Source organism: Saccopteryx bilineata, chromosome 11 (assembly GCF_036850765.1).
Source record: "Saccopteryx bilineata isolate mSacBil1 chromosome 11, mSacBil1_pri_phased_curated, whole genome shotgun sequence".
Taxonomy (NCBI): domain Eukaryota; kingdom Metazoa; phylum Chordata; class Mammalia; order Chiroptera; family Emballonuridae; genus Saccopteryx; species Saccopteryx bilineata.
In genome coordinates this window covers 58,236,936-58,262,226 of record NC_089500.1, presented here as the reverse complement: position 1 = coordinate 58,262,226, position 25,291 = coordinate 58,236,936, and the positions used below count along the sequence as shown (strand labels likewise).

The 25,291-nt window shown below is 43.6% G+C and overlaps 1 protein-coding gene across 1 annotated transcript in view; it reads right to left on the bottom strand.

Annotated features, from left to right (window-relative positions):
* RAB31 (RAB31, member RAS oncogene family) overlaps nt 1-25,291 on the bottom strand; it is a 165,193-nt gene that overhangs the window by 17,635 nt on the left and 122,267 nt on the right. Inside the window, exon 6 of the mRNA XM_066246627.1 lies at nt 3,770-3,879. Coding sequence (XP_066102724.1) covers nt 3,770-3,879 — 110 coding nt within the window. The remainder of the gene's footprint in view (nt 1-3,769; nt 3,880-25,291) is intronic.

Sequence of the window (25,291 nt, the reverse complement as noted above, 5' to 3'; positions counted from 1 at the left end):
AATATACTAACGCATGTTCAGAAAGCACAGTTGATTCATTTCTGGTTTATGAACACTTTAGGAATATAAAAGAGAAACATTTGTCTCTTTACTCAAGTAAATATGAATTATTAAGCTTTTTTAAAGGGCTTTTATTCTCACTGCTCATTCTTGGTTTTTTGTTGTGTCTTCTGTCCCAGGTACGTCTGTCTCTGGCACATTGCTTTGGGGACTGTAGGTTTCAGCAACATCTCGTTCTATTTTGAGCTCAGGGAGAATCACATGTAATACAAGTAGAAACAGGGAAGAGGAAAAGAAACGCAACGTCTGCTGCAATATATTTAGGTGTACTTGGTACTGTTTTAAATTAACCTGTAATTAGGCTGCAACGCCTGATTGAGAAGAAATGCACCTGAGGCAGAGAGAGGCTGGCAGGCACTGGCACTGTGGATACGAAGAGAAGAGAGGGCTTGCGCAGGCTGTGTGTTTACAGATGTCTGTGCAAAGGCACTTCAACCAAAGTATAATGAAACATGGAAGACAAGGTGATACAGTATCCTACAGCTTTCATAGGAATTAACTATTCATAATTCCCCAATGCTTTAAGTAAAACACTTGTTTTTTCTTAAGTGAATGGACCAGTAGGTTCTTAGGAATTCCTTGGTCAAAGTCCCCATCCCTCTGAGCCATAGATCTCATAGATATGAACGTATTTATACTGGCCGAACCATAAAAGGAAACATCTTTCAAATTAAGATATCACTTCTTTCTGCTTAGGTTCCTTTTCTTCTTTAGACCCTTATTCCATCTGGTATTTTATAATGACTTACACAGACCTCAAAAGTCTCCTAGCTCATGGAGAAATCTCAAATTGAATTTCAGGTGTACAGAGTGCTGCGCTTCCGTCGCTGAGCACCGCCGTCTGCCCTGTCTGCCTTCTGGAGATTCTGGAGACTAAAGTGAGGAGAAAGCTCTAGAAAATACAAGGAGCTGCACAAGGGAGAGGTGTGAATGTCATGGTCATCAGGAGCTATCTAGCTCAGGGGTCCCCAAACTACGGCCCCGCGGGCCGCATGCGGCCCCCTGAGGCCATTTATCTGGCCCCCGCCGCACTTCCGGAAGGGGCACCTCTTTCATTGGTGGTCAGTGAGAGGAGCATAGTTCCCATTGAAATACTGAACAGTTTGTTGATTTAAATTTACTTGTTTTTTATTTTAAATATTGTATTTGTTCCTGTTTTTTTTTTTTTTTACTTTAAAATAAGATATGTGCAGTGTGCATAGGGATTTGTTCATAGTTTTTTTTATAGTCCGGCCCTCCAACGGTCTGAGGGACAGTGAACTGGCCCCCTGTGTAAAAAGTTTGGGGACCCCTGATCTAGCTTAATTAAAAGCATTAATAAAAACAAAATATTTAATAGCTGCACAGTTCGCCTGAGCTACCAGAAAAGCCAAATGCCACCAAGAGAGAATGAGTTTGACCCCAGGAAATGCGAGGCTAATGGAATGAGATCAAACCAGACCCTCTCAGATGTCACCCAGAGTCTCACAACTACGAAGGACAGCTGAGCAGTTTCTTCACTGCAGAGCACTGCACCCACAGCCCATTTCTGGGAAGGAGCAGAAGTCTGGCAAAATGGGGCTTCCAACATAAAATGCTCCACTGCCCAGGTCCATCATCTTGGAGGACATGATTCTGCTGAGAGTGAAACAACAGCAAGAGAATGAATCCTTCCAGAGGAGGCGGGAAGGGAAGGTGATGCAGACCCAGTGGACAAGAGGAGCAGGCGCTGCATTAGGGGTTCCTCATCGCCAGTGAATTCTCCATCAAGCCAAAAGAAACAAACAAAATATTCCCTGCTGTGGGATCTCACAATCTGAAGTAATAAACCAAAGCCAGTTAAAAGGAAATCAAATCTGTTCTGGGAAGTGACGGCCCCTCTGACTTTGAGAGCATCGCCAACAATGACCTCAGAGAGATCAAACTATCAGTTTCCCTTCTGGAATCCCCTTCTGGAACTGTGCGAACCCAAGATACGTGAGAACAACTGCCAACTGTTCAGGAATTCAACTTTTCCTAAGGTGACCCGGGACTTTGAGTCCCAGCACCTCATTAAACATTTGCATCTCTTGCAAAGTCCCCAATTATGCTCCAAAGGGATCTCAGGACATGCTTGCCCAAGCTCGCTGCCAGCAGGTAGGTCTCTGAGGCGACCCAGAACAGAACAGCATTACCAGAGGAGTTGTGAAGGTGGACTCTGGCCCATCAGCTGGGAAAACAGCTCTTAAGTGAAAGTTACTCGTGGGAAACCAGAGTAAAGAAAGGGAAGCATAACATTACCCAGAAGCAGAGATGAAGAGAGCGGATAGCTTCCTGTTAATTAGCTGATGAGAAATGAGGCAAATGTTTACAAGTCGGCTTTCCAACCAATTCTCAATTTCAGGTCATGCGGGATGGAGACGCTATTATTGTTGGTGATCATCAAGCAAAAGAAAGTACTAAAAGGTTCTCTTGTCTCATTTGCCTAGAGCAGGGGTCCCCAAACTTTTTACAGAGGGGGCCAGTTCACTGTCCCTCAGACTGTTGAAGGGCCGGACTATAAAAAAAAACTATGAACAAATCCCTATGCACACTGCACATATCTTATTTTAAAGTAAAAAAACAAAAAAACAAAATGGGAACAAATACAATATTTAAAATAAAGAACAAGTAAATTTAAATCAACAAACTGACCAGTATTTCAATGGGAACTATGGGCCTGCTTTTGGCTAATGAGATGGTCAATGTGCTCCTCTCACTGACCACCAATGAAAGAGGTGCCCCTTCCGGAAGTGCGGCCCGCGGGCTGTAGTTTGGGGACCCCTGGCCTAGAGTCATTCCATTTATGGATAATGTCGGTTTTCTATGCCTCCCACTGGCTATCTTATCTGTCCTCCCCTCAGTGAAGGGAATGCAGAGTTTGCCACCCCAAAACGTGCTTTTTGAGTATCGCTTATTTTAAGCTGGTTATCTTTAAGAAAAGGAAGACTGAGGAAAAACCTTGGATCTTCCCCCTAATTGCTTAAAGAATTTAGATAGAGAACCTGCTCCAGAAAAGGAGCTATCATAACAGAGAACTCTAGCTGAGGAAGGCAGTGGTGTGACAGACAGGGAGGAACCAAGCAAGGTCCCTCAGGTCAAAGTCTTCTCTGTGTCCCATTGTTAAGATGGCCCAGCAAACACTTATTCATCCAACGCTTGTTTTTCCATCTCCATGTGGATTGCCTTCCTCCTCTTTGAATTCCCAAAGCACAACCCCACCCCCCTTTTTAGGTCAAGATGGCGAAAAAGCCTCATTTGCCAGTTCTGTCCTGGATCCTGTATTCTTATGAAGCCCCCATATGTACATACATAATAAACGTGGTAATCTTATCTTGTTAATCTGTCTCAACTTGATTAGTCAAACCAGAAGAATTTAGCTTGACAGAAGGAAAATTTATTTTTCTATCCCCACACAGAAAGTGCTATATAGAATACATAATTTTTAAATTCAAATAAATTTCATTTTGCAACAAAGTTACTTCATTTTGATTCATAAAACACAGAATTTAAAAATTATAGAAACTTAGAACTGGGAGCACAATGTAGGTCAGTATTGACAAGTGCATGCTTGTAGGTTTTATATCCACATCATCAGACAAATTCACACAGAGGAAAAGCTCTATGCTAGAGCTCAAGGATTTCATCCTTTGACACTCAGAGGCATTAAAAAAACGTAAGCTAAACTGAAAACACAATTTCAGGTACTTACTGATTCCTTGAAAGAGCTCTTCAATATTAATAGCATTTTTTGCACTTGTTTCAACCACGATGGCACCTATGGATTCGGCATATTCCTTCGCATCTTTCAAGGGCACTTCCCTGAAAAAGAGGTCAAACCCAGAGAGAGATAAGGGCTCATTTGTAAAATATATATGACCCCGACAGGACAAAGAAAAAAGCTCATATGGAAACAGCTCCTTTATCTTCCTGGAGAATATCAACTCCACTGCCCAGCAAGTATAAAAAACCTACTATACATAAGCCAAGTTTCAAACCTGGTCTCTGGCATCCATGGAGACAAGACGTGCATATATAAAATATTGCCCCAATCCCACAGAAGTAAAGAATTCCAGACCTGTAGGAAAAATTATGTGTGCATTCCAGCTTTCCAAGCTAGGATTGATTTTAAATATTTCCCCCCCCCATAATAATGACTCGATATATATATTTTTAAATGTGTGTGTGCACTCAGGCTTCTATAAGGCTCTATTACATCATTTTTCACAAATCAGAGAAAATATGTGGTATGATTTGAAAGTTTGGAAATGAACATGTTAAGCTACTATAGTTACACTGTAGTGTGGCATATCTGGACTTTGACCTTTAACGGATGTTCTTGCAAAGGTTTTAGGACAAAGACTCTATTTTAATGAACAATCTAAAAAAATTTGTTAATCTACAGTAAAGATAGTATGGTGGGTCCATAGATGAAAAAGTCAAAGATTAGCCTGACCAGGCAGTAGCACAGTGGATAGAACGCCGAACTAGAATGCTGAGGACCCAGGTTTGAAACCTTGAGGTCGCTGGCTTGAGCATGGGCTCACTGGCCTGAGCACAGGCTCACCAGCTTGAGCGTGGGGTCACCTGCTTGAGTGTGGAAGCATTGACATGATCCCATGGTCGCTGGCTTCATGCCAAAGGTCACTGGTTTGAGCCCAAGGTCACTGGCTTGCACAAGGGGTCACTGGCTTGGCTGGAGCACCCTTCCCCATCAAGACATGTATGAGAAGCAATCAGTGAGCACCTAAACTGCTGTAACTATAAGTTGATGCTTCTCATCTCTCTCATTTTCTGTCTGTCTGTCTCTCTCTTGCAAAAAATAAAAATAAGAAGTCAAAGATTACAAAATCCTGAAGGGATTACAAAAAGAACTCTCACAGCCTGACCAGGCAGTGGCACAGCATATAGAGCGTCAGACTGGGATGCGGAGGACCCAGGTTTGAGACCCCGAGGTTGCCAGCTTGAGGGCGGGCTCATCTGGTTTGAGCAAAGCTCACCAGCTTGGACCCAAGGTCGCTGGCTTGAGCAAGGGGTCACTCGGTCTGCTGGAGGCCCGCAGTCAAAGCACATATGAGAAAGCAATCAATGAACAACTAAGGTGTCGCAACGAAAAACTGATGATTGATGCTTCTCATCTCTCCGTTCCTGTCTGTCTATCCCTCTCTCTGACTCTGTGTCTCTGTAAAAAAAAAAAAAAAAAAAAAGAATCCCTCATAGACACAGACAACAGTATGGAGAGTACAAGCAGGAAAGGAGGCTGGGGGAGGTAGAAGACAGTAAAAGGGGATACATGGTTGTGAAGCCAGTATCCAAGGCCAGGGCCGCTATCACAGCCACCTTCTGGCCTATGCAGGTTCGCATTGGATTCGGACAGTTGGTAAAGAAACAACAGAGCCAAAAACTGGTGGGCTGTCATCTTTAATTCCAGTTTGCACCCGGCGGGCAAGTAAAAAACACACACTGGGCTCCAAAACCCACTCACATTCAGTGCTCACAAAGCCACTGACTTATCCGAGTTTCCTAGAATCAAAGGTTTCTAGCTCACCAGCCTTATTCTCCTCAGTTCCCCATCTCCTTCCTTCTCCAGCGTTAAACTGCACAAACTGGCATCTCACTCAGCACTCTGCCATCTTGGCTGCTTCTCCTGGCCACATGGCCTCTTTCTGCTCTGCTCCCTCTGCTCTCTGGAACCAAGAGCGCAAACTCTCGTTCTGCCCCCATTTTATATTGTAGCTTCACAACCTCTAATCCAATATACAAAACAGGGAAGTCTCTAATACAAAGTCACTTCTCTGAGGCATGATTGGATTGTACCGCCCCACATCAAAAAGGGTGGGAAAGGCTTAATCCCAAAACCAAGCCCCAGGCTACAAGGATTCTCAACACACATTAATATCACCTGGGCGACGGCCTCACGTGGGCAGTGCCATTTTTAACAAAGTGAGCATAATACATTTTATCTGCCCAACAATGGTGATGGAAGGAGACTTGGCCTGGGGCGGTGAACACACAGTACAATTTACAGAAGATGTATCATAGCACTGTACACCTGAAACCTATATCATTTTATTAACTGTCACCCCAATAAAATCAATACATTTAAAAAAATAAAAATAAAAAAGAAGGAAAAAAAGTCACAGTTCCTATTCTCCAAAAGTTTATTCATTTATTCAACAAATACTCATTGAGCAGCTAGTACATGCCAGTCCCTCTTGTAGGTCCTAGAGAAAACACTAGTCCTTGGCTTCTGGAATCTACACCTGAGAGCAAAGGCAAACTCATCCACAGTCACTCTAAGCCACAACATTCTAACATCTGGAACACCTAGATAAGCAGTAGGAGGGTAGAAAGTGATACATTTTGACCAGGGGAATGGAAGAAAATGAACTGGAGGAGGTCACCTGAGGTGTGGCCATGCAGGGCAGGGAAATCCAGATGAGAACGGAGGTACAAAAGCCTAACAAAGGCCCAGGTGAAGAGTGCCCTCATGGGTGTGTCAATTCTCACACCATGAATCAAAATGGGAGGGTTAAAAGTCAGTTCTCAGCCAACACCACTCTGGGCACCTTGGGCGCAATGGTGGATTTACAAGTGAATGATAGGGTATCTGAGCATCAGGTAGGAATCTTGGCAGATGGGCAGGAAAGCACCCAGTAGCCAATGAAGAACAATGACAGGGTCCACTAGAAAGCTTCCCATTCAAAGAAAACACAGTGCACAAAATGGACTAGAGGAAGGCAGTGAGGAAAAGAATCTGGATGTTCCTCTAAAGCAGGGGTCCCCAAACTTTTTACACAGGGGGCCAGTTCACTGTCCCTCAGACCATTGGAGGGCCAGACTATAAAAAAAAACTATGAACAAATCCTTATGCACACTGCACATATCTTACTTTAAAGTAAGAAAACAAAATGGGAAAAAATACAATATTTAAAATAAAGAACAAGTAAATTTAAATCAACAAGCTGACCAGTATTTCAATGGGAACTATGCTCCTGTCACTGACCACCAATTAAAGAGGTGCCCCTTCCGGAAGTGCAGCGGGGGCCAGATAAATGGCCTCAGGGGGCCGCATGTGGCCCATGGGCCGTAGTTTGGGGACCTCTGCTCTAAAGCGTAGACCAGAGAGAGCCCATGCTGGGCTGGTAGGGCTGTAGGGAAGGCAGGGGGACTGAAAATCAGACCTGGGCGAGGGAGTGAAGACATTTCCTCTGCTTTCCTAGCTCCTCCTCTTTCCTCCACTCCCTCTAGATTCCTCTCGAATGGTCACAACTCCTTTATAAAACTCCTGGGAAAATTCTACCTTGGCATTTAAATTCTTTACTACCTCAAATCATATGAGGGGAGAACTTTTTAGGTACTTGCTGGAAAAGGGCTCAACTAGCGCCTACCACGTGAAATAAAGACGCTGTCCAGGAGGGCACAGCAGAAAGAGGCGTCCCCAGCCATGCCAGCTGGAACCCGTCCTCCATAATCCTCACGAGCCACGCCCGGAAAGGATCAAGCTGCTGAACCTGCCTCTGCGTTGTTCTAACAGACAAGCCCCAGGCCTCTACCAGGTATTTTAAAAACCTTAATTTTTTTTTAGTGGTGATAAATTTTACACTTGAAACACACCAGAAAATGTTTTTAATGTTGAATTTAGCATGTTACCCCATTTAAAAAAATTTCTTCCTAGTAGTCTTTGTCAAATGACACATAGAAGGGTGAGGCTCATCTCTGCCCATATGTGGGACAGATAAAGCATGTGGTGGCTGCTCATCGCTATCTGGCGGTGGGGGCACAACTGGCAAACAGGGAAGCTTCAGAGCCGCCTAGGTGTGAGAAGGTGACACACCCAGCTCCACATTTCCTCGGCTCCCCTCCCAGCAGTCCCACTGTGGCACAAAGAGGAGCAGAAGACGTTCTGCCCTGATTAAGGTGAAAACGGTCATTTGCAACACAATCCATGCTGAGGATAACGGTTAACCACGTGGGCTGATTATCTCAGTCTACAATGCTGGACCTGGAAATGGAGAGTTAAGAAAAGTGCGTCCTCAGGCTTCTCCCACATTTAGAAATGGGTCTTTGTTAGATTAACAACTTGCCCAAGATGACAGAGCAAATTGGGTTGGAGGCAGAGTTGAACCCAAAGGCCTCTGGCTCTTGCCTACTTTCTCCCATCTCGTCTTGACAAACTAGCCACCCAGCTGCTGTCCACACTCCAGCAACCATTCTTTCAATCTTGTAGACAAAGAATACATAGGTTTAAAATACCCTCTCGGCCCTGGCTGGTTGGCTCAGTGGTAGAGTGTCAGCCTGGCGTGCAGGAGTCCCGGGTTCGATTCCCGGCCAGGGCACACAGGAGAAGCACCCATCTGCCTCTCCGCCCCTCCCCCTCTCCTTCCTCTCTCTCTCTCTCTCTTCCTCTCCCACAGCCAAGGCTCCATTGGAGCAAAGATGGCCCGGGTGCTGGGGATGGCTCTATGGCCTCTGCCTCAGGCGCTAGAGTGGCTCTGGTGGCAACAGAGCGAAGCCCCGGATGGGCAGAGCATCGCCCCCTGGTGGGCATGCCAGGTGGATCCCGGTCGGACACATGCGGGAGTCTGTCTGCCTCCCTGTTTCCAGCTTCAGAAAAAATAAAATAAAATAAATACCCTCTCACTGGATGGCTCCATGGCCTTGCCGCAGGCACTGAGAAGAGCTTGGTTGCTGAGCAACGGAATATCACTCACTAGTGGGCTGGCTGGATGGGTCCTAGTTGGGGCGCATGCGGGAGTCTCTCTCTCTGCCTCCTCTCCCCTCACTGAATAAAAAATCAATAAATAAAATATCTCTCACTGTAACAAACTGAAGTTGGGAGTGGAGGCAGGGAGGGACATACCCCGTCCTGAAGAACAGGTTCTTCTTCTGAGACTGGAGGGCCAGTGATAGTCCTTCTAATATGAACTGAGATTAGAAGGACCACCCATGTAGTCTGTTGTTGGGTAGATAAAATATATTATGCTCACTTTGTTAAAGATGGCGCTGCCCACGTGGAGGCCCGTCGCCCAGGTGATATTAATGTGTGTTGGGGGCAGGCTGTGGGCAGGCAGGATCCTTGTAGCCTGGGGCTTGGTTTTAGGACTAAACCTTTCCCACCCTTTTTGTTGTGGGGTGGTACAATCCCATCATGCCTCAGATAAGTGACTTTGTATTAGAGGCTTCCCTATTTTGTATACTGGATTAAAGGTTTTGATTTCTGCACTATAAAGTAGGGCAGACCGGGAACTTGCTCTCTGGGTTCCTGAGATTAGCATTAGAGAGCAGAGAGCAGAGAAAGGCCACGTGGAGGAGGCCTGGAGAAGCAGCCAAGATGGTGGAGTGCTGAGTGAGAAGACAGTTTGTGCAGAGTTTGTGCAGGGAGAAGGAAGGAGATGGGGAACAGAGGTGAATAAGTCTGGTGAGCTAGAAACCTTTGATTCTAGGAAACTCGGATAAGTCAGTAGCTTTGTGAGAGCTGAATGAGTGGGTTTTGGAGCCCAGTGTGTGTTTTTACTTGCCCGCCGGGTGCAAGCTAGGATTAAAGGTGATGGCCCACCAGTTTTTGGCTCCGTTGTTTCTTTACTGACTGTCCGAATCCAATGCAAACCTGCATGGGCCGGGCAGCTATGATGGTGGCCCTGGCTACTGGCTTTACATCTGTCAAAATGCATTTCCACTACCATGGTATAACAGAAGTATGTATGTGGTCTTGGTCCCTGGTTCTTGGCACGGAGCTCCTGAAACTCGTGGGGTTTCCCGAGTTACAGGTGTGTCTCCCGTTATTCATCAAGAGCCCCATTAGACCACACTTGAGTTTCTGATAGGGAGGGTTCCCCAGATAGCTTCAGGTTGGGGGCTGGTCACTTGGGGAAATAGCCACAGGATTGGAGGGTTGGAACTTCCAGCCCCAATTCCCAACCTATGGGGGAGGGGAGAGGAGCTGGACATTTAATCAATCAGGCAGGACTAAGTAATGAAGCCTCAACACTCTTAAACACAGGCTTGATGAAGGAGCTGCAAGGGCAGCATGCCCACAGAGGGCATAGAAACTCTGTGTCGCTGACCACACCCCTTGCCCTATGATTCTCCTCCACCTAGAGGAGTTGTATCCTTTATAGAAAAACCATAATCACAAGTCTAGTCGTACCGGAATCTTGAAATTTGTCGTCTCTTGGGCAGAAAAGTGAGGGTAACTTGAGGACTGCCAGACTTGCATCTGGCATCTGAATGGGGCAGCAGTCTTGTGGGGCTGAGTCTTTAAGTTGTGAGGTCTGTGATAATTTAGGGTAGTGAGTGTCAGAATATAATTGGATTGCTGGACACTCAGCTGGTATCAGAAAACTGTTGTTGGAACAAACTGTGCAACTACACTCTGAAAGACGACACTTAGGTGAGCATGAACGTCTTTGGGGCCTCTCAGGGTCGTAACATGGCAACCTGGTGGGGACTGCTCCACTGCATCTCAGGAGAGGCGCACTGCGCAGACTCGTGAGCTGCCAGGCACACTGTGGCCTTCCATAACTATGACTACAGGGGACCATGGCATCCGATGACTTTCACTTTTCAGCAACATTCAAGTGTCTGCAATAGGCTGGACACCATGCTAGGCATTGAAACCGGTCAACTGAAACTTGACAAGATATAAACATACAGTTGATTTTGATGGAAAAACTATTTTTAGACTTTCTAGACTAATCTATGTACAGAACGTCAGGACTCCTAGAAATCACCCAGAATAGTTACTGCGAACTAGTCAGGAAGTGTAGACTTGGATTTCTCCCCCCCCCCCTCTATGCTCCTCCCTCCCACTACTGTTCCTTCACCCTCTTTTAGGAGCCTATCATATTCTTTGACCCATAAATGTCAGCATTACCCAGAGTTCCCTTGTTGACTATCTGAAGTCCTACCCACCCTCAGAGCAGCAGGAACCGGCTAGCTACAGGAGGGGCCATGTGGTCAGGATGGAGGGTGGGTTCAGGGCCGGGGGCTGGATTCCCTCTGGAGCCAACTGGAAACACAAAGGGCAGAAGTGGGAAAGCTGGAGACCACGGGGCTGGCTACGGCCCCCAAGGAGACACTGACTTCAGGGACCAGAGAAGGAGAGCAGACTCAGGGTCCGAATCAAGAGCTGCATGACGGGGAATGAAGCAATACTGATCAGGATCGGGGAAGGGCAACTGCCCCCCATGGTGGACCCTGTGCCGGAGAGCACTCCATGGATGCACCTCTGCAAGGCCTGTGCTAACAGGCTCAGAGGGCCGAGACACTACCCTTTCCTTCTGTATCTAGACATTATCCCCTGCTGAGCTAGCTGGTCATTGCTACTTAAACAGCAAGTGAGTGTCACAACTATAATTTGTCACAGCCTGATAACTGCCTTTCACCCACAGATCAGCCAATCTTTCCATAAACCAGACATCACAGCGGCACCTAAGTGCTCCTCCCCCGCCCCCGTCACGCTAAGATGAAGTCTTCCCCTCACTGGCAGCCTCCCTCCACCGACCCTGCCTTGCCGAGCTCGGGCCTCTTCCTCTGGCACAAGGATTTCTGCCCTCGCCTTTATTGTGTATTGGGTTAATACGATTTCACATCTACTGGTTTATGACTGAAGTGAAGTTCTTTTAATCCACTTGTTTATAACAAAAACAAGAAGCTGTTTGATATAAGAAGGAAGTGAGTCCAGCCAGGATGTCATCATCCCACATCTGCTGCTGCTGATGAGCGGCCAGCTGCTGCAGGGGCCCCTTCTTTCAATAAGAACTTGTGGAGAAGCAAGTGCGGCCAAGGGGGACAGTCAGACGACAAACACAGAGAGTCTGTAAGGACTATCTGCGATGCGGGAGGCACTGTCCTGGTGCAGCACTGTGCCAGCCAGTGGTGACCAGGCAGCAGCCCCAGGAAAGCGACCAGCTCACCCACCGACCCTGGCGTCTTCGTTCCCTCGCAGAATGCCCCAGCGACAGGACACTTGACTTCTGCACTGGCAGCTGGGAACCTGGAAACCCGTCAGTCGCTCACTCACTCTCCCGAGGTGCCTCCTATCATCCTTGTGAGGTTGTGTGACTCAGAACTAGGCTGTGCATTTCCTGCTACAAGATAAGGATCGTGGTTTTTGTTTTAGTGTGCAGGGATCGTAACAGCGCCTGGCACCTAGGAGGCAATCAGTGGATATTTGTTGAAATGATTGAATGACAAAATAGTCCAGCTGCCTTCAGCAGAGAGGAGGATTCAGGCAGAGGAGGTACCATGCAGGCTTATGGGAAAACATGGGGAGTGTTAAGCCTGTGCTCCCTCATTCTTCTACAGAATAGTAATGATTAGACTGGAGCCTTCCTGGGCTGTGAAAAATTCCTGAAGGCAGAGGCTCACCTACCCTTCCAAATGGGCCAGGAGGGAGGTCTTGGGGTGCAAGCAACACAAAAGAGGGAGTCTGCTGCTAGACCCAGGCTCTGGAATGGTAGGGAGGTTAGGAAACAATGTTCCTCTGGGCCCCCCAGACTTTTCAACAGGCTGTGCTGCCCAGTAAGGGTCCTTGTTTTGTTGTTTGTGGGTGGAGCCTAGCAACAGGGCAGCTGACCCACTCTAATTCCAGGGCTATTTATTTCTCCATGATCCTCCTCCACTGATGGAAGGGAGACAGGGGAACAGTACACTTAGAGGCATTCTTGAAGCCCCACCCGTAAGGGAGAGGAATCAAATTAGCAGTCGACAGTAGAATGATGCTATACCTCTCCTAGGGGTTCACTAGGAAGGTTCCTATGGGTTCCATCTGAAAGTCAGTGGAGACAGATGACTTCCACTGAGGCCACCTGTGCTGAAGGTATGTTCTGGCCATGGGTTTTAGTTCAGAACCTTTCACAGGTGGCCTAGGACAGGGGTCCCCAAACTACGGCCCTTGGGCTGCATGCGGCCCCCTGAGGCCATTTATCCGGCCCCTGCCGCACTTCTGGATGGGGCACCTCTTTCATTGGTGGTCAGTAAGAGGACCACCGCAAAGCGCAGCGTCACTCACATACAGCACTACTTCCGGTGATGCGGGATGCATGCATCAGGGCTCCGGAAGCGCACCATATCACTTGTTACGGCTAGCAGTGACAAATATGGAACCGGACATTGATCATCTCATTAGCCAAAAGCAGGCCCATAGTTCCCCTTGAAATACTGGTCAGTTTGTTGATTTAAATTTACTTGTTCTTTATTTTAAATATTGTATTTGTTCCCGTTTTGTTTTTTTTACTTTAAAATAAGATATGTGCAGTGTGCATAGGGATTTGCTCATAGTTTTTTTTTATAGTCCGGCCCTCCAGCGGTCTGAGGGACAGTGAACTGGCCCCTTGTGTAAAAAGTTTGGGGACCACTGGCCTAGGATGTAGCTGATATGAGAAGAGCAGCTCATGCGTGCAGCTCAGAGAAGTACAATTATTTTCTCCTTCAACAGACAGCCCCTTAATGTTTGCTTCCCTCCAGTCTGATGCTCCTCACTCCACCAGTTGGGGTGAAAGCTTTAGAACAATTTTACCTGCGAAGTAAGTTGGTATTATAAAGTGTTCAAAACAATACCTGGCACATACTAGGTGCTATATCAGTGTCTCCTTAATAAATCTTTACAAAGCTGTATCAGCAAGAGGATGGCAAAGCACCGTGTTCTTACAGACATTAAAACGATTGAGGAAATGGTGTAAGCCAGGGAAACAAGTAAACAGACACTGCCCACTTCAGAGTGGGAAGGCCTTTTGTGGGTTACCTGACACAACCCCTTCATTTCACGGCCCAGGAAGGCTCCAGTCTAGTCATTACTATTCTGTAGAAGAATGAGGGACCACAGGCTCTATCAGCCAACTTGTCAAATACATTTCTTCCCATAAATCATGCCAAAAGTAAAATTGCATCATTTTTTAAAGTTCTTTCTCTATGAGAAATACCTAACATTAATTTTAAGCAACTTTTTGTTCAAAGATGGTGAGCAATTTTTCATAAGCTTTCAATATCTCTTGTTCTGTGATATTCCTGTGCATGTTCTCTGCCACTTTGGTATGGTTGTTTGATTTTTTTATTTATTTGACAATGCTCTTTGCATATAAAAGAACCTAGCCCTTTGTAATACATATTCTGCATTTCCTTCAGCTTATCATTTGTATTTAATCTGGTTTGTGGCATTTTTACCTCACAAAAGTTTTTTGTTTTTTTTTTTTAATTTTTTTTTATTTATTCATTTTTTTAGAGAGGACAGAGAGAGAGAGAGAGAGGAGAGACAGAGAGAGAGAGAAGGAGGGGAGGAGCTGGAAGCATCAACTCCCACATGTGCCTTGACCAGGCAGGCCCAGGGCTTCGAACCGGTGACCTTAGCATTTCCAGGTCGACACTTTATCCACTGCACCACCACAGGTCAGGCACAAAAGTTTTTATAAGTCAGACTTATTTTTTTTTTTAATTTTTTTTTTTATTTATTCATTTTTAGAGAGGAGAGAGACAGAGAGGGAGAGAGAGGAGAGAGAGACAGAGAGAAGGGGGGAGGAGCTGGAAGCATCAACTCCCATATGTGCCTTGACCAAGCAAGCCCAGGGTTTCGAACCGGCGACCTCAGCATTTCCAGGTCGACGCTTTATCCACTGCGCCACCACAGGTCAGGCCAAGTCAGACTTATTGATTATTATTATCCTCTCTGACTTCTGAGTTTTGTATCATGATTAAACAGTTCATTGCAATTCCAAGTTTTTTGGTTTCCTTTTTTTTTTTTTACTTTTACTCATTGATTTTAGAGGAAGAAGACGGGAGAGACAGACAGGCAGAAAGACAGAAACATCAATCTGTTCCTATAAGTGCCCGGATTGAGGATTGAACTGGCCACCTCTACATATGGGGACAATGTTCTAACCAACTAAGCTATCCAGCCAGGGACCAAGATTATTTTTGAAATTCACCTTCTTTCTCTAACTTTTACGAATTTGTTATTTTACATTTAAATCCTTGCTCATTTTGAATCTGTTTTTTCCTATGACCAGCTAATTACTCCTAAATAATTTATTGAATTATCCTTTCTATAAACTTATTTTAAATATCATCTTTATAATATACTAAATCTTCCTATGTATTTCACTGTTTTCTTGATTACCTGCTTTGTTCATTGATTGTCTCTCTAGTTCTGACAATGCTCTATTGTTTTATTACTAAATCATTAAAATATATTTGCTGGGATTAGTCCCTTCAATACTATTTTTGCTTGTTTTATTTTTCTAGATGAATTTTAGGACTCATTTTGTAAAACCCCCTTTAAAATGTTATTTGGATAATTTGACTGGAATCTCGGTGAATCCACAATTGAGTTTAGAGCAAACTGACATGCTTTCAAAGCTGGGCTTTCCCATCCAAGGAGTGAGCACACTTTCATTTACTTAAGTCTTTATGTCCTAGCAGAGAGTTGTAAAGCTTCATCTGTAGAGATCTTGCTCATTTATTGCTAAATTTATTCCTTAAATTTAAAATACTTTAAAATTTAAAGTTACACACATAGCAAAAATGTTGATTATTAAGTATTTAAATCTGTATTGCAATTATAAAGAGGATTTTAACATCTACATAACTGATTTTTTATGTATTTATTCGTATATAGGTGAAGAATAGTTATTCAGTACATAATCTTCATTTTCCTAATCCTGCCTGCAATTAAAGAAATTCACATGAACATGAGGATCACATTTTTCATGTGTCAGATTAGCCAAGATGAAAACATTTAACATCTGCAGTGTTAATGTGGACAGAAAGAAATGTTCATAAAATGCTGGTAGAATAACCATGTGATTCCAAAAGGTCATGGTTAACTACAAGACAACCACATCTAGGAAGTTATCAGGTATCTTGGAGAAGTTACACAAAATCTTCTCTTCCCCAGAAAATTAAACACATAAGTTAAAAAAAACAAACACATTTTGATGCTAAAAGCAAACAAAATGAGGACAAATATCCAAGATTCTTCTCTGTCACATAACAATCCCAACTAAGCCTTATTTAAACATCTTCAAAGGACGTCCCATGAATCTCTCAGGATATCATTCTCAGATGTGTTCTACCAACAACTATTCCAGTGATTATTTGGGGCTTGTTAGGAATGAAGGTCCCTCTGCCCAGCCCTACTGAACCTGAATGCCTATTGGGCAAGCCCCAGAAATATGCATTTTAACAACTTCCCAACAGCCTCTTATGCATTCTATTCATAGCTTGAGAATAATTCTTTTAGGTGGTAGTCTGAGTTCAACATTTTTGCAGTCTATTCATAATCTGACTATGAAGTCCAGAGTTTAGAAATATGTATTAGGATGACAATATCCAAGACGTAATGGAATATACAGCTATGCACTATGTAATGATGTTTAAGCCAACGTCGGACTGCATATACGATGGTAGTCCCATAAGTTTATACTGGAGCTGAAATACTCCTGTCACCTAGTGACGTTGTAGCTACTGCAGCATTGTAGTGCAAAGGGTGCAGAACTCAACAAGGCGGTGGTGGAGATGGCACGCGCTCTCCCCTGGGTGTGGGTGAGGAGGCACTGAGGGGCTCCCAGAGGGCCCCTGAGAACCTGATGAAGGGTTCCTAGAACTGCAACAGGAACACACAGCTGAAGAGGCAAGAGAAAAGGAAACTGCAGGAGAAGAAAAAGAAAAAAAACCTCCAAGAAAATCCACAGTAAGGGTTTAACAGAAGCTTTTGCCGACCTCAATAAGCTTCTTAAAAGTTTGAAAACATATAGACTGCCCCCTCAACACCAAAGGGTTTTTCATTAATAAGAGAGGAATGTTCATGATACACTTGTCTGCTTACAAGCAAATTTACAATGGAAAGAAGAAACAAGCTAAGCAAACCACCACGGAGATATTTCTGAAAATGGTGACACTTTCTCAGGCAGGTCCTCCAGAAGGATCGTTACCATAGGAGCTGACAGCTCCATGCACGTTACTGCCCTGAAGACCTCCCAGTGGGACCAGATGTGGAGGTGGAGGACAGTGACATCGATGATCCTGACCCTGTGTAGGCCTAATGTGTGTGTGTCTTGGTTTTTAACAACAACAAAAAGTTTACAAAATAAAAAAATCAATAAATAGTGTCAAAAATAGGGGGGAAAAAAGCTTACAGGATCTACAGAAAGAAAATACATCTGTACAGCTGTACCAAGTGGTGTGTTTGAAGCTGTTACTACAAAAGAGTAAGATTTAAGTTTATAAAGTAAAAATGTTACAGTAAACTAAGGTTAATGTATTATTGAAGAAAATGTTTTTCTATATTTAGTGTAGCCTAAGTGTGAGTGTTTTTTTTTTAATTTTTTTCTTTTTATTTATTCATTTTAGAGAGGAGAGAGAGAGAGAGAGAGAGGAGAGAGAGACAGGGGGGAGGAGCTGGAAGCATCAACTCCCATATGTGCTTGACCAGGCAAGCCCAGGGTTTTGAACTGGCGACCTCAGCATTTCCAGGTCGATGCTCCATCCACTGCGCCACCACAGGTCAAGCCCAAGTGTGAGTGTTTATAATGTCTCAGTAGTGCCCAGTAATGTCCCGGCCTTCACTGTCACTCGCCGCTCACTCCCTGACTCACCGCTCCTGCAGGCTCCCTTCGTGGGAAGTGACCCATCCAGGCGTATAATTTCATATCTTTTATACCATATTTTTATTGTACATTTTCTATGTTTAGATAGACAAGCACTTAACATTGTGTTACGACTGCCTACGGTATTCAGTACAGTACTATGTTGTGATGGCTTGCAGTCCAGTGCCTTGTAGTCTAGGTAAGCAGCAGGCTAGACCAGCTCAGTTTCTGTAAGTGAGATGTTCACACAAGAATGAAATTGTCTAATGAAATTGCATTTCTCAGACTGTATCCCCATCATTAAGCAATGCAGGACCGTACATTTCTCATCACTAGAAGTCCAATGTGCTATCCATTGCGCCACAGAGCCCACCAGGAAGGTACATTTCTCAAGCACGATTTTACAAATGACAAAATAAAAGAACAGTGGTCTCACAAACTCTTCCCAAACAAAACCTGTGGTGGTCTACGTGGGTTCTAGCTGTGTATGTTCTATTTCTAAAAAAAACCCCACCACAACAGCAGTAAAAAGCATTTTATATTCTCCCAAACTCCTGGAATACAACAGTTAACATTTCATTTTAAAATGTTTGCCCTGTATTTTTACTCACTGCTCCAGCCACAGCCCGTTTCCAAGGTCAAGCTTAAACAACCAACTAAGGAGGCCATGAGTAGCAAGCCAACAGTGAGCAGAGACAGCTGTTCAATGTCTGGTGGAATTATTTTGTGTCAAAACCATCCCACATGTTCAAGGTATTCTAGCCAAAAGCAATGGAAACCATTCACAACATCCCACCAAAGCCCCACAGATGAAGGCGGCAGGTTGCGTACAGGGCTGTGGAGGGCCACAAAGCAGTCCCAGTCTCCCTGCTCCTGCAGACAGTCACAGAAATGAACAACCAGGCCTTGTTGTGTTCCCCTTAGTTCATATTTTGTCTAAATATCTAAGATATTTGTGTAACACAAAGATGAGGCAATCATTTTAGCAATAACTAAAGCAGTAAAATATCTCTCGCTCTTTTTTTTTTTTTTTTGGTGAGAAGAGGAGAGATAGTAAGGCAGACTCCCGCATGCACCTCGACTGGGGATCCACCCAGCAACCCCACCTGGCTGTCGCTTTCCAATGGAGCTATCCTCTCCTAATTGGCCACACTCAAACCAATCAAGCCACTGGCTGTAGGAGGGGAAGAGGGCGAGAAGGGGTGGCAGGAGAAGCAGATGGTCACTTCTCCTGTGTGCCCTGACCAGGAATTGAACCTGGGACGTCCATACGGTGGGGCCAACACTCTATCCACTGAGCCACCGACAAGGGCTGCATAATCTCTTTAAAATCCTAGTTCTTTTAGATACTTGGATTGGTTTACCTGTGAGGTAACACTAAAACAAATAAACTGTTTCTTTTAAAAAAAGAAACAATAATTACCAGCTTCATAATTAATATCACTTGGACAATAACATTTTACAATAATCAGTTGAAGAACCCGATATGTGTACTCGGAAGAATTTCTGTTCCCATGGGGCCTTGCTTATTAATGTGTGTCCATGGGGCCTTGCTTATTAATGTGTGTCCATAACTGCAATTCACCTGAGGCCAAATTCCTGGTGTCACGTTCTAACAAGCAGTGCCAAGTTCTTACCACGGGCTTAAATGGACTGCTTCCCATAGAGAGTGTCAGAATTTAAATCAAATGAGAACTAAACAGAAAACATAGGTTCTCTAGGGGAACCAGGCCTCTTGATAACCTTCCCCCAGATAGAAATCTAGGCTAGACTAGAAGAGACCAGAGACAACCACTGGAAAGAATCATTAGCTCCAAATCCTCTGAGTGGAATTGAATCAGCTGTCATTTCTCCCGCTAGTTCAGAAATTATTCTCCCATGGACCCTGTTCACACGTCTTAAGAGATACAATAAAGATGAAGGTCAAGAACATCAGCTCAGTAACATATTACCTAGGTTTAAAGCTGGCTGCCTACACCCTCTTAGCTGCAGGACCTGGGACAAGCTCCTCAAATCTCTGTGCTTCAGTTTCCTCACTGATAAGATGGAAGAATGACTGTAACTCTCTCATTGGACTGTGAAGGTTAACATACTTATAATAGTATCTGGAACATAGTAGGCATTCCATGCAGGCTGGCAAAGACAGCAGTGATGATTAACTTGTTTTCAGTTCACTGCCTAAGTGAACACTGTATACATATAGTTAATATAGTTAATAAACATAAATTTATGTTGATCTTAACCTAGATACAAATGGATACATACAGAAATAATTACAGATATGTGTGTGCACTCAAGTTAGCATACATACATATATTTTCTTCCTCTGTTCATTGAAAGGGCCTATACCCAATGACACCCCTGTAGCAACAAGTATACGCAGCCACATCTTAGTTTCTAAATACTATTCTCTAATGAAAGGAACTAGGGCTGTTTGGAGACATGGCTGATTCTAAGGCTGCATCCTAAACTATACAAGGTGAGCCTGGAATAGCCTATACCAAAAAGTACGGAAGTACTCAAAATATTGATACAAAGTGATAGGCATAGGTTAAAGCACACAGGAGCCAAAAGAAAGAGTTCTCAGGGCCAAAGTTGCAACAATTTGAGTAACAATTTAAATAAATACAGTATTGCAATAAAAACCAAAGCATAAAATAAATATACACGAGTCCATACTTATATAAATAAATGACTGAATAAAGAGGAGAAGAGACAAATTTCACCTGCAGAAGAATTCTAAATAATTTACTTGGATATCCTCCCTCAAGGAGATGGGGTATAGTTCCCACCTTTGAGCAGGGGCCATGCCAGAGACTTCCTTCCAAGACGTACAGTAAGGAAAGGGAGTGAGAGGTAACTTTGCAGTGGAGAAACCTGACACCACTGCCTCAACCAGTGACAACATGAACCCCTGAAATGTTTATATATGATATGATGAAGTAATAAAATAGCACTTTTCTCCCAAAAATACATAACCTGAGTCTAATCATGAGACACACATGACAAACCTTACTTGAGAGAAAGTCTCCAAAGTATCTGACTAGTACTCCTTACAACCGCCAAAGTCGCCTGACCAGCGGCGCAGTGGATAGAGCGTCAGACTGGGATGCGGAGGACTCAGGTTCGAAACCCCAAGGTTGCCAGCTTGAGTGCAGGCTCATCTGGTTTGAGCAAAGCTCACCAGCTTGAGCCCAAGGTTGCTGGCTCAAGCAAGGGGTCACTTGGTCTGCTGTATCCTCTGGGTCAAGGCACATATGAGAAAACAATCAATTAACAATTAAGGTGCCGCCAACAAAGAATTGATGCTTCTCATCTCTTTCCCTTCCTGTCTGTCTGTCCCTATCTGTCTCTGTCATAAAAAAAACAAAACAAAACAAAAAAACCTGTCAAAGTCATCAAAAATAAAGGAAGTCTGAGAAACCATCAGAGCCCACAGGAGCCTAAAGAGACATGACAATTAAATACAATATGATACTCTAGATGGGATCCGAGAACAACAGCAATAGCAACAAAAGGATATTAGGGCAAAACTAATGAAATCTGAGTAAAGTATGGATTTCAGTTAATACTAAAGTATTAATAAAGTCCCTTAATTGTGACAATAATAATGTAAGATGTTAACAATAGGAGAAACTAAATGTGGAATATATGGGACCTCTCTGTACTATCTTTGCAACCTTCCTGTAAATATAAAACTGTTTTAAAATAAGTTTATTTAACTATTTTTAGAAATAAACCATAAAAACAACCCCATTCCCAACACACACACCTTCACCACATGTCGCTATGGGCCTGAACATTCCCATAATCTCCTCTGGGTCACAGCACACACACTCACATCCACACCACACACTCTCATGAAATATCTCTGGGGCCAAAAAATATTGGTTGTTCTAGAGATTCTAGATGTCAATCATCTGAGTAAGTCCAGGACATTTGTTAAAATTTACGATAAAGCTCTAATAATTAAATTGGTGTAGTACTGGTATCAGGAAGAATTAGTAAGCCATCAGAACAGAACAGAAGATAACAGAGGGCCCTAGAAACAGGCCTGTGTATGGGACACATGATATATGACAGGGATGATACTGCACATCAGTGGGGAAAGAAGGGACTTCACAGCCAACAACGCAGAGACCACTGGATATATCTATAAAGGAAAAATCATGCTGTATATATAAAAATCAATTCCAAGTGATTTAAAGACAGATGAGAAAACAAAATTGTAAAGTTTTTTAAAAATCATCAAAATAAGGAAATATCTTCATTATGTTGGGGGTGTGTAGAAAAATGCCTTAAATAACATTCATCATTCCTCCTCCTTCTCCCCCAAAAAATAAAAAGGAAAAAATTAATATACTCTACAACATAGAATTAAAGATTTCTGATGAAGAAAAGACAACATAAAGAAGGTTAAAAGATGAGACATAAATTTGAAGAAGATATTTCAACACATGCATATGACAAAGAAATAGCATCTTTTATATATATATATACATATATTTTTAATCATATGAATAAACAAGATTATAGTAAATAACTCAATAGAAAAAGTGGCAAAGACTTGCTTGACTGGCCAATAAATATATAAAATGATGCCAATTTTACTGGCAACTGGGAAAATGCAAACTGAAATTACTATCAGATATCATTCCACAACGTAACATCTTACAGAACTAAGACTTGGTGAAATAGGAAGTCTCATGCATCATGGTATCCACTTCGGAAAACACTAGCATTACCAAGTAAAACTGAGCATATGCATACTCTGTGACTCAGCAATTAAACTCATATACACTGGAATCTAGAGAAATGCTTACACATGGCACTATGAGACATATAAGACTGTCCACGAAACAATGTTCATAATAGCACCAAACCAGAAATAACTGAAATATCTATCAACAGTAAGGTGGACAGATGAACTCTTACAACAGAACAATATACAGCCATGAAAATGTACAAAACACAGCTAACAGTCATTGGGATAAATTTCACAGGTGGTTTTTTTTTCTACACTTTTTTTTTCAGATTTTATTTATTCATTTTAGAGAGGAGAGAGAGAGAGAGAGAGAAGGTGGAGAGCAGCAGGAAGCATCAACTCATATGTGCCTTGACCAGGTAGGCCCAGGGTTCAGAATCGGTGACCTCAGTGTTCCAGGTCAACACTTTATCCACTGCGCCACCAGAGAGCAGGCTCCAAGTATTTTGAGTGCAAGCAACAAATCATCATATAATACATACAGGGTTATTCCACTTATATGAAGTTCAAAAACAGGCAAACCTAAATCAGTCATTTGGAAATACAGATCTGGGTGTTAAAGAAAAAAAGAAAACAGCCTGACCAGGCAGGCGGTGGCACAGTGCACAGAGCATTGGCCTGAGACACAGAGGACCCAGGTTCAAAACTCCGAGGTCACCAGCTTGAACCCGGGCTCACCACCTTGAGCGCAGGGTCGCTGGCTTGAACGTGATATCATAGACATCACCCTATGGTTGCTGGCTTGAGCAAGGGGTCACTGGCTCAGCTGAAGCCCCTTGGTCAAGGCACATATGAGAAGGCAATCAATGAACAACTAAGGTGCCACAACGAGAATTGATCCTTATCTCTCTCCCTTTCTTCTGTCCTTCTCTCTGTCTCTGTCTCTCTTGCTAAAAAGAAAGAAAGGAAGAAGAAAGAAAGAAAGAAAGAAAGAAAGAAAGAAAGAAAGAAAGAGAGAGAGAGAGAGAGAGGGAGGGAGGGAGGGAGGGAGGGAGGGAGGGAGGGAGGGAAGGAGGAAGGGAGGGAGGGAGGAAGGAAGAAAATGAAATGATAATCACAAAAGTCAGAGTAGTAGCTACTCCTGGGTAGAGAAGACATGATAAGGACACAACTGGGGACAGAAGCTTCCTCAGTTACACAGCTGTTCATTTATTCTCTAAAATTCACAGTACTCTTTAAAATATACATAAATGTTTTGCCAATTCTTCATTGAAAACACTTCCTAACTGAAGAAGGGAGATTCAGATGCCCTTGCTTGGCTCTCCGGGGACCTCGGTCTTCAGTTCCTGGTCTCCTGCTGGACAACAGTGAGGAGAAGTAGGCTCAGCCGCCTGCACGGCCTTGGAAGGCAGAGACTCGGGGCGGCGTGGCGCATCTTGGAGCACAAACATGTTTTAACAGCACAGCCCCTACTGCCTCCTCATCGTACGTAAGAAAAGTCTGCGTGCATTTTAATACTGGCCATGATATTTCCAGAACTTTCTGTAGCTTTTGGTGTTCGTTGGCTTTTGTGCTTTCAGTGTTTAGTATTTAGAATAAGTTGGATTTTTATTATCCAGCATTTCAAGTTTTCTTATCTGGTGTGTATAATTTCACAGATCTTCCTATAGTCACTGTGGCCCACTACTAAGACTGGAATTAGTTTTGGAGTCACATGTTAGAAATAAAAGCAATCCATGCATTCTTTGTAAAAATATTTATTGCCAACTTTATTTTTAATCTGTTAAAGACCTCAATTTTATCCAAAATTTGAAAATATATCTGTGTAGTGATTTCGCCCTTGGCTGGTGTGCATTTCAGGAAGCTGCAGAAGGGAGACTCAGGCTGCAAAGTCCAGCTCCCACTCCAGTTTCTAGCTTGAGATTACACAAGAAATTGCATGAGTCCTTACTTGCTCAAGAGCACAGAATGCTCTCACAAACGACCTGAAGGTTGGCAAATAGCTTTCATCTCTTTAACTAGTGGAGCATTCATTGTGTTAAGAAGAAACCTCAGGGTCCTGACTGGGTAGCTCAGTGGATAGAGCGTCTTCCCAGTGTGCTGAGGTCACAGGTTCAATGCCCGGTCAGGGCAAGTACATAATCAGCAAACAATGAGTGCTCAACTAAATGGAACTAAGTGTAATTGGAACAACGAGTTGATGTTTCTCTCTCTCCCTCTCTCTTCCTCATCACCCCCTCACATCAATGAGGGGAAAAGGGAGCCATAGACCATAATAGACTCAGGAAAAGACAGTGCCATGACTGATGGGCAATGGTGCCACGGGTATGAGATGGGGAAGCAGGAGGCAAGGGCATCTGGCGTTCACCCTCCTGCCCCACACACCAAGCCCAAAGCACTGCGCATGCTATTAATCCATTCATAAACTATCTTCTTGCTATCTACCTATCTTTTTCTCTATTCCCCAGGGCAAGATATCAGGTAGATACTCTTGATATCCCCTGACCCATAAACATGTCAAACTCTTTCCCACCTCCATTCCATTGTCCATTATCTCCCCTTTCTGGAATTACCTCCTACAGGACTCATCCTTAATAGTCTAGCATGGGGCACATTTCATTGAGAACAAGCCTTTCCAAATCACTCCAGATAACTACAAACTTTCCCCTCCCGGAATTCCTTTGTCCTTCCTGCTCTATGACTTCGGAAACTCTGTTAAATACAGTCTTATTAAATACTATTGCTTATTAGATACTTTCCGTCCATGGTACTGCTCTTGGCTCCCCAAACAGAAGCAAATAGCTTAAAAGGAAATACTTCTCCTTTTGTGTCCTTCTCATAACACTTTCTTCTGCCCAAAAAAGAACTACCAAAAATTACTGCTAATCAAATCACTGAAGACTAACAGGACCAATGTCCTTCCCTCGGTGCACCCTGGTTTCAACCC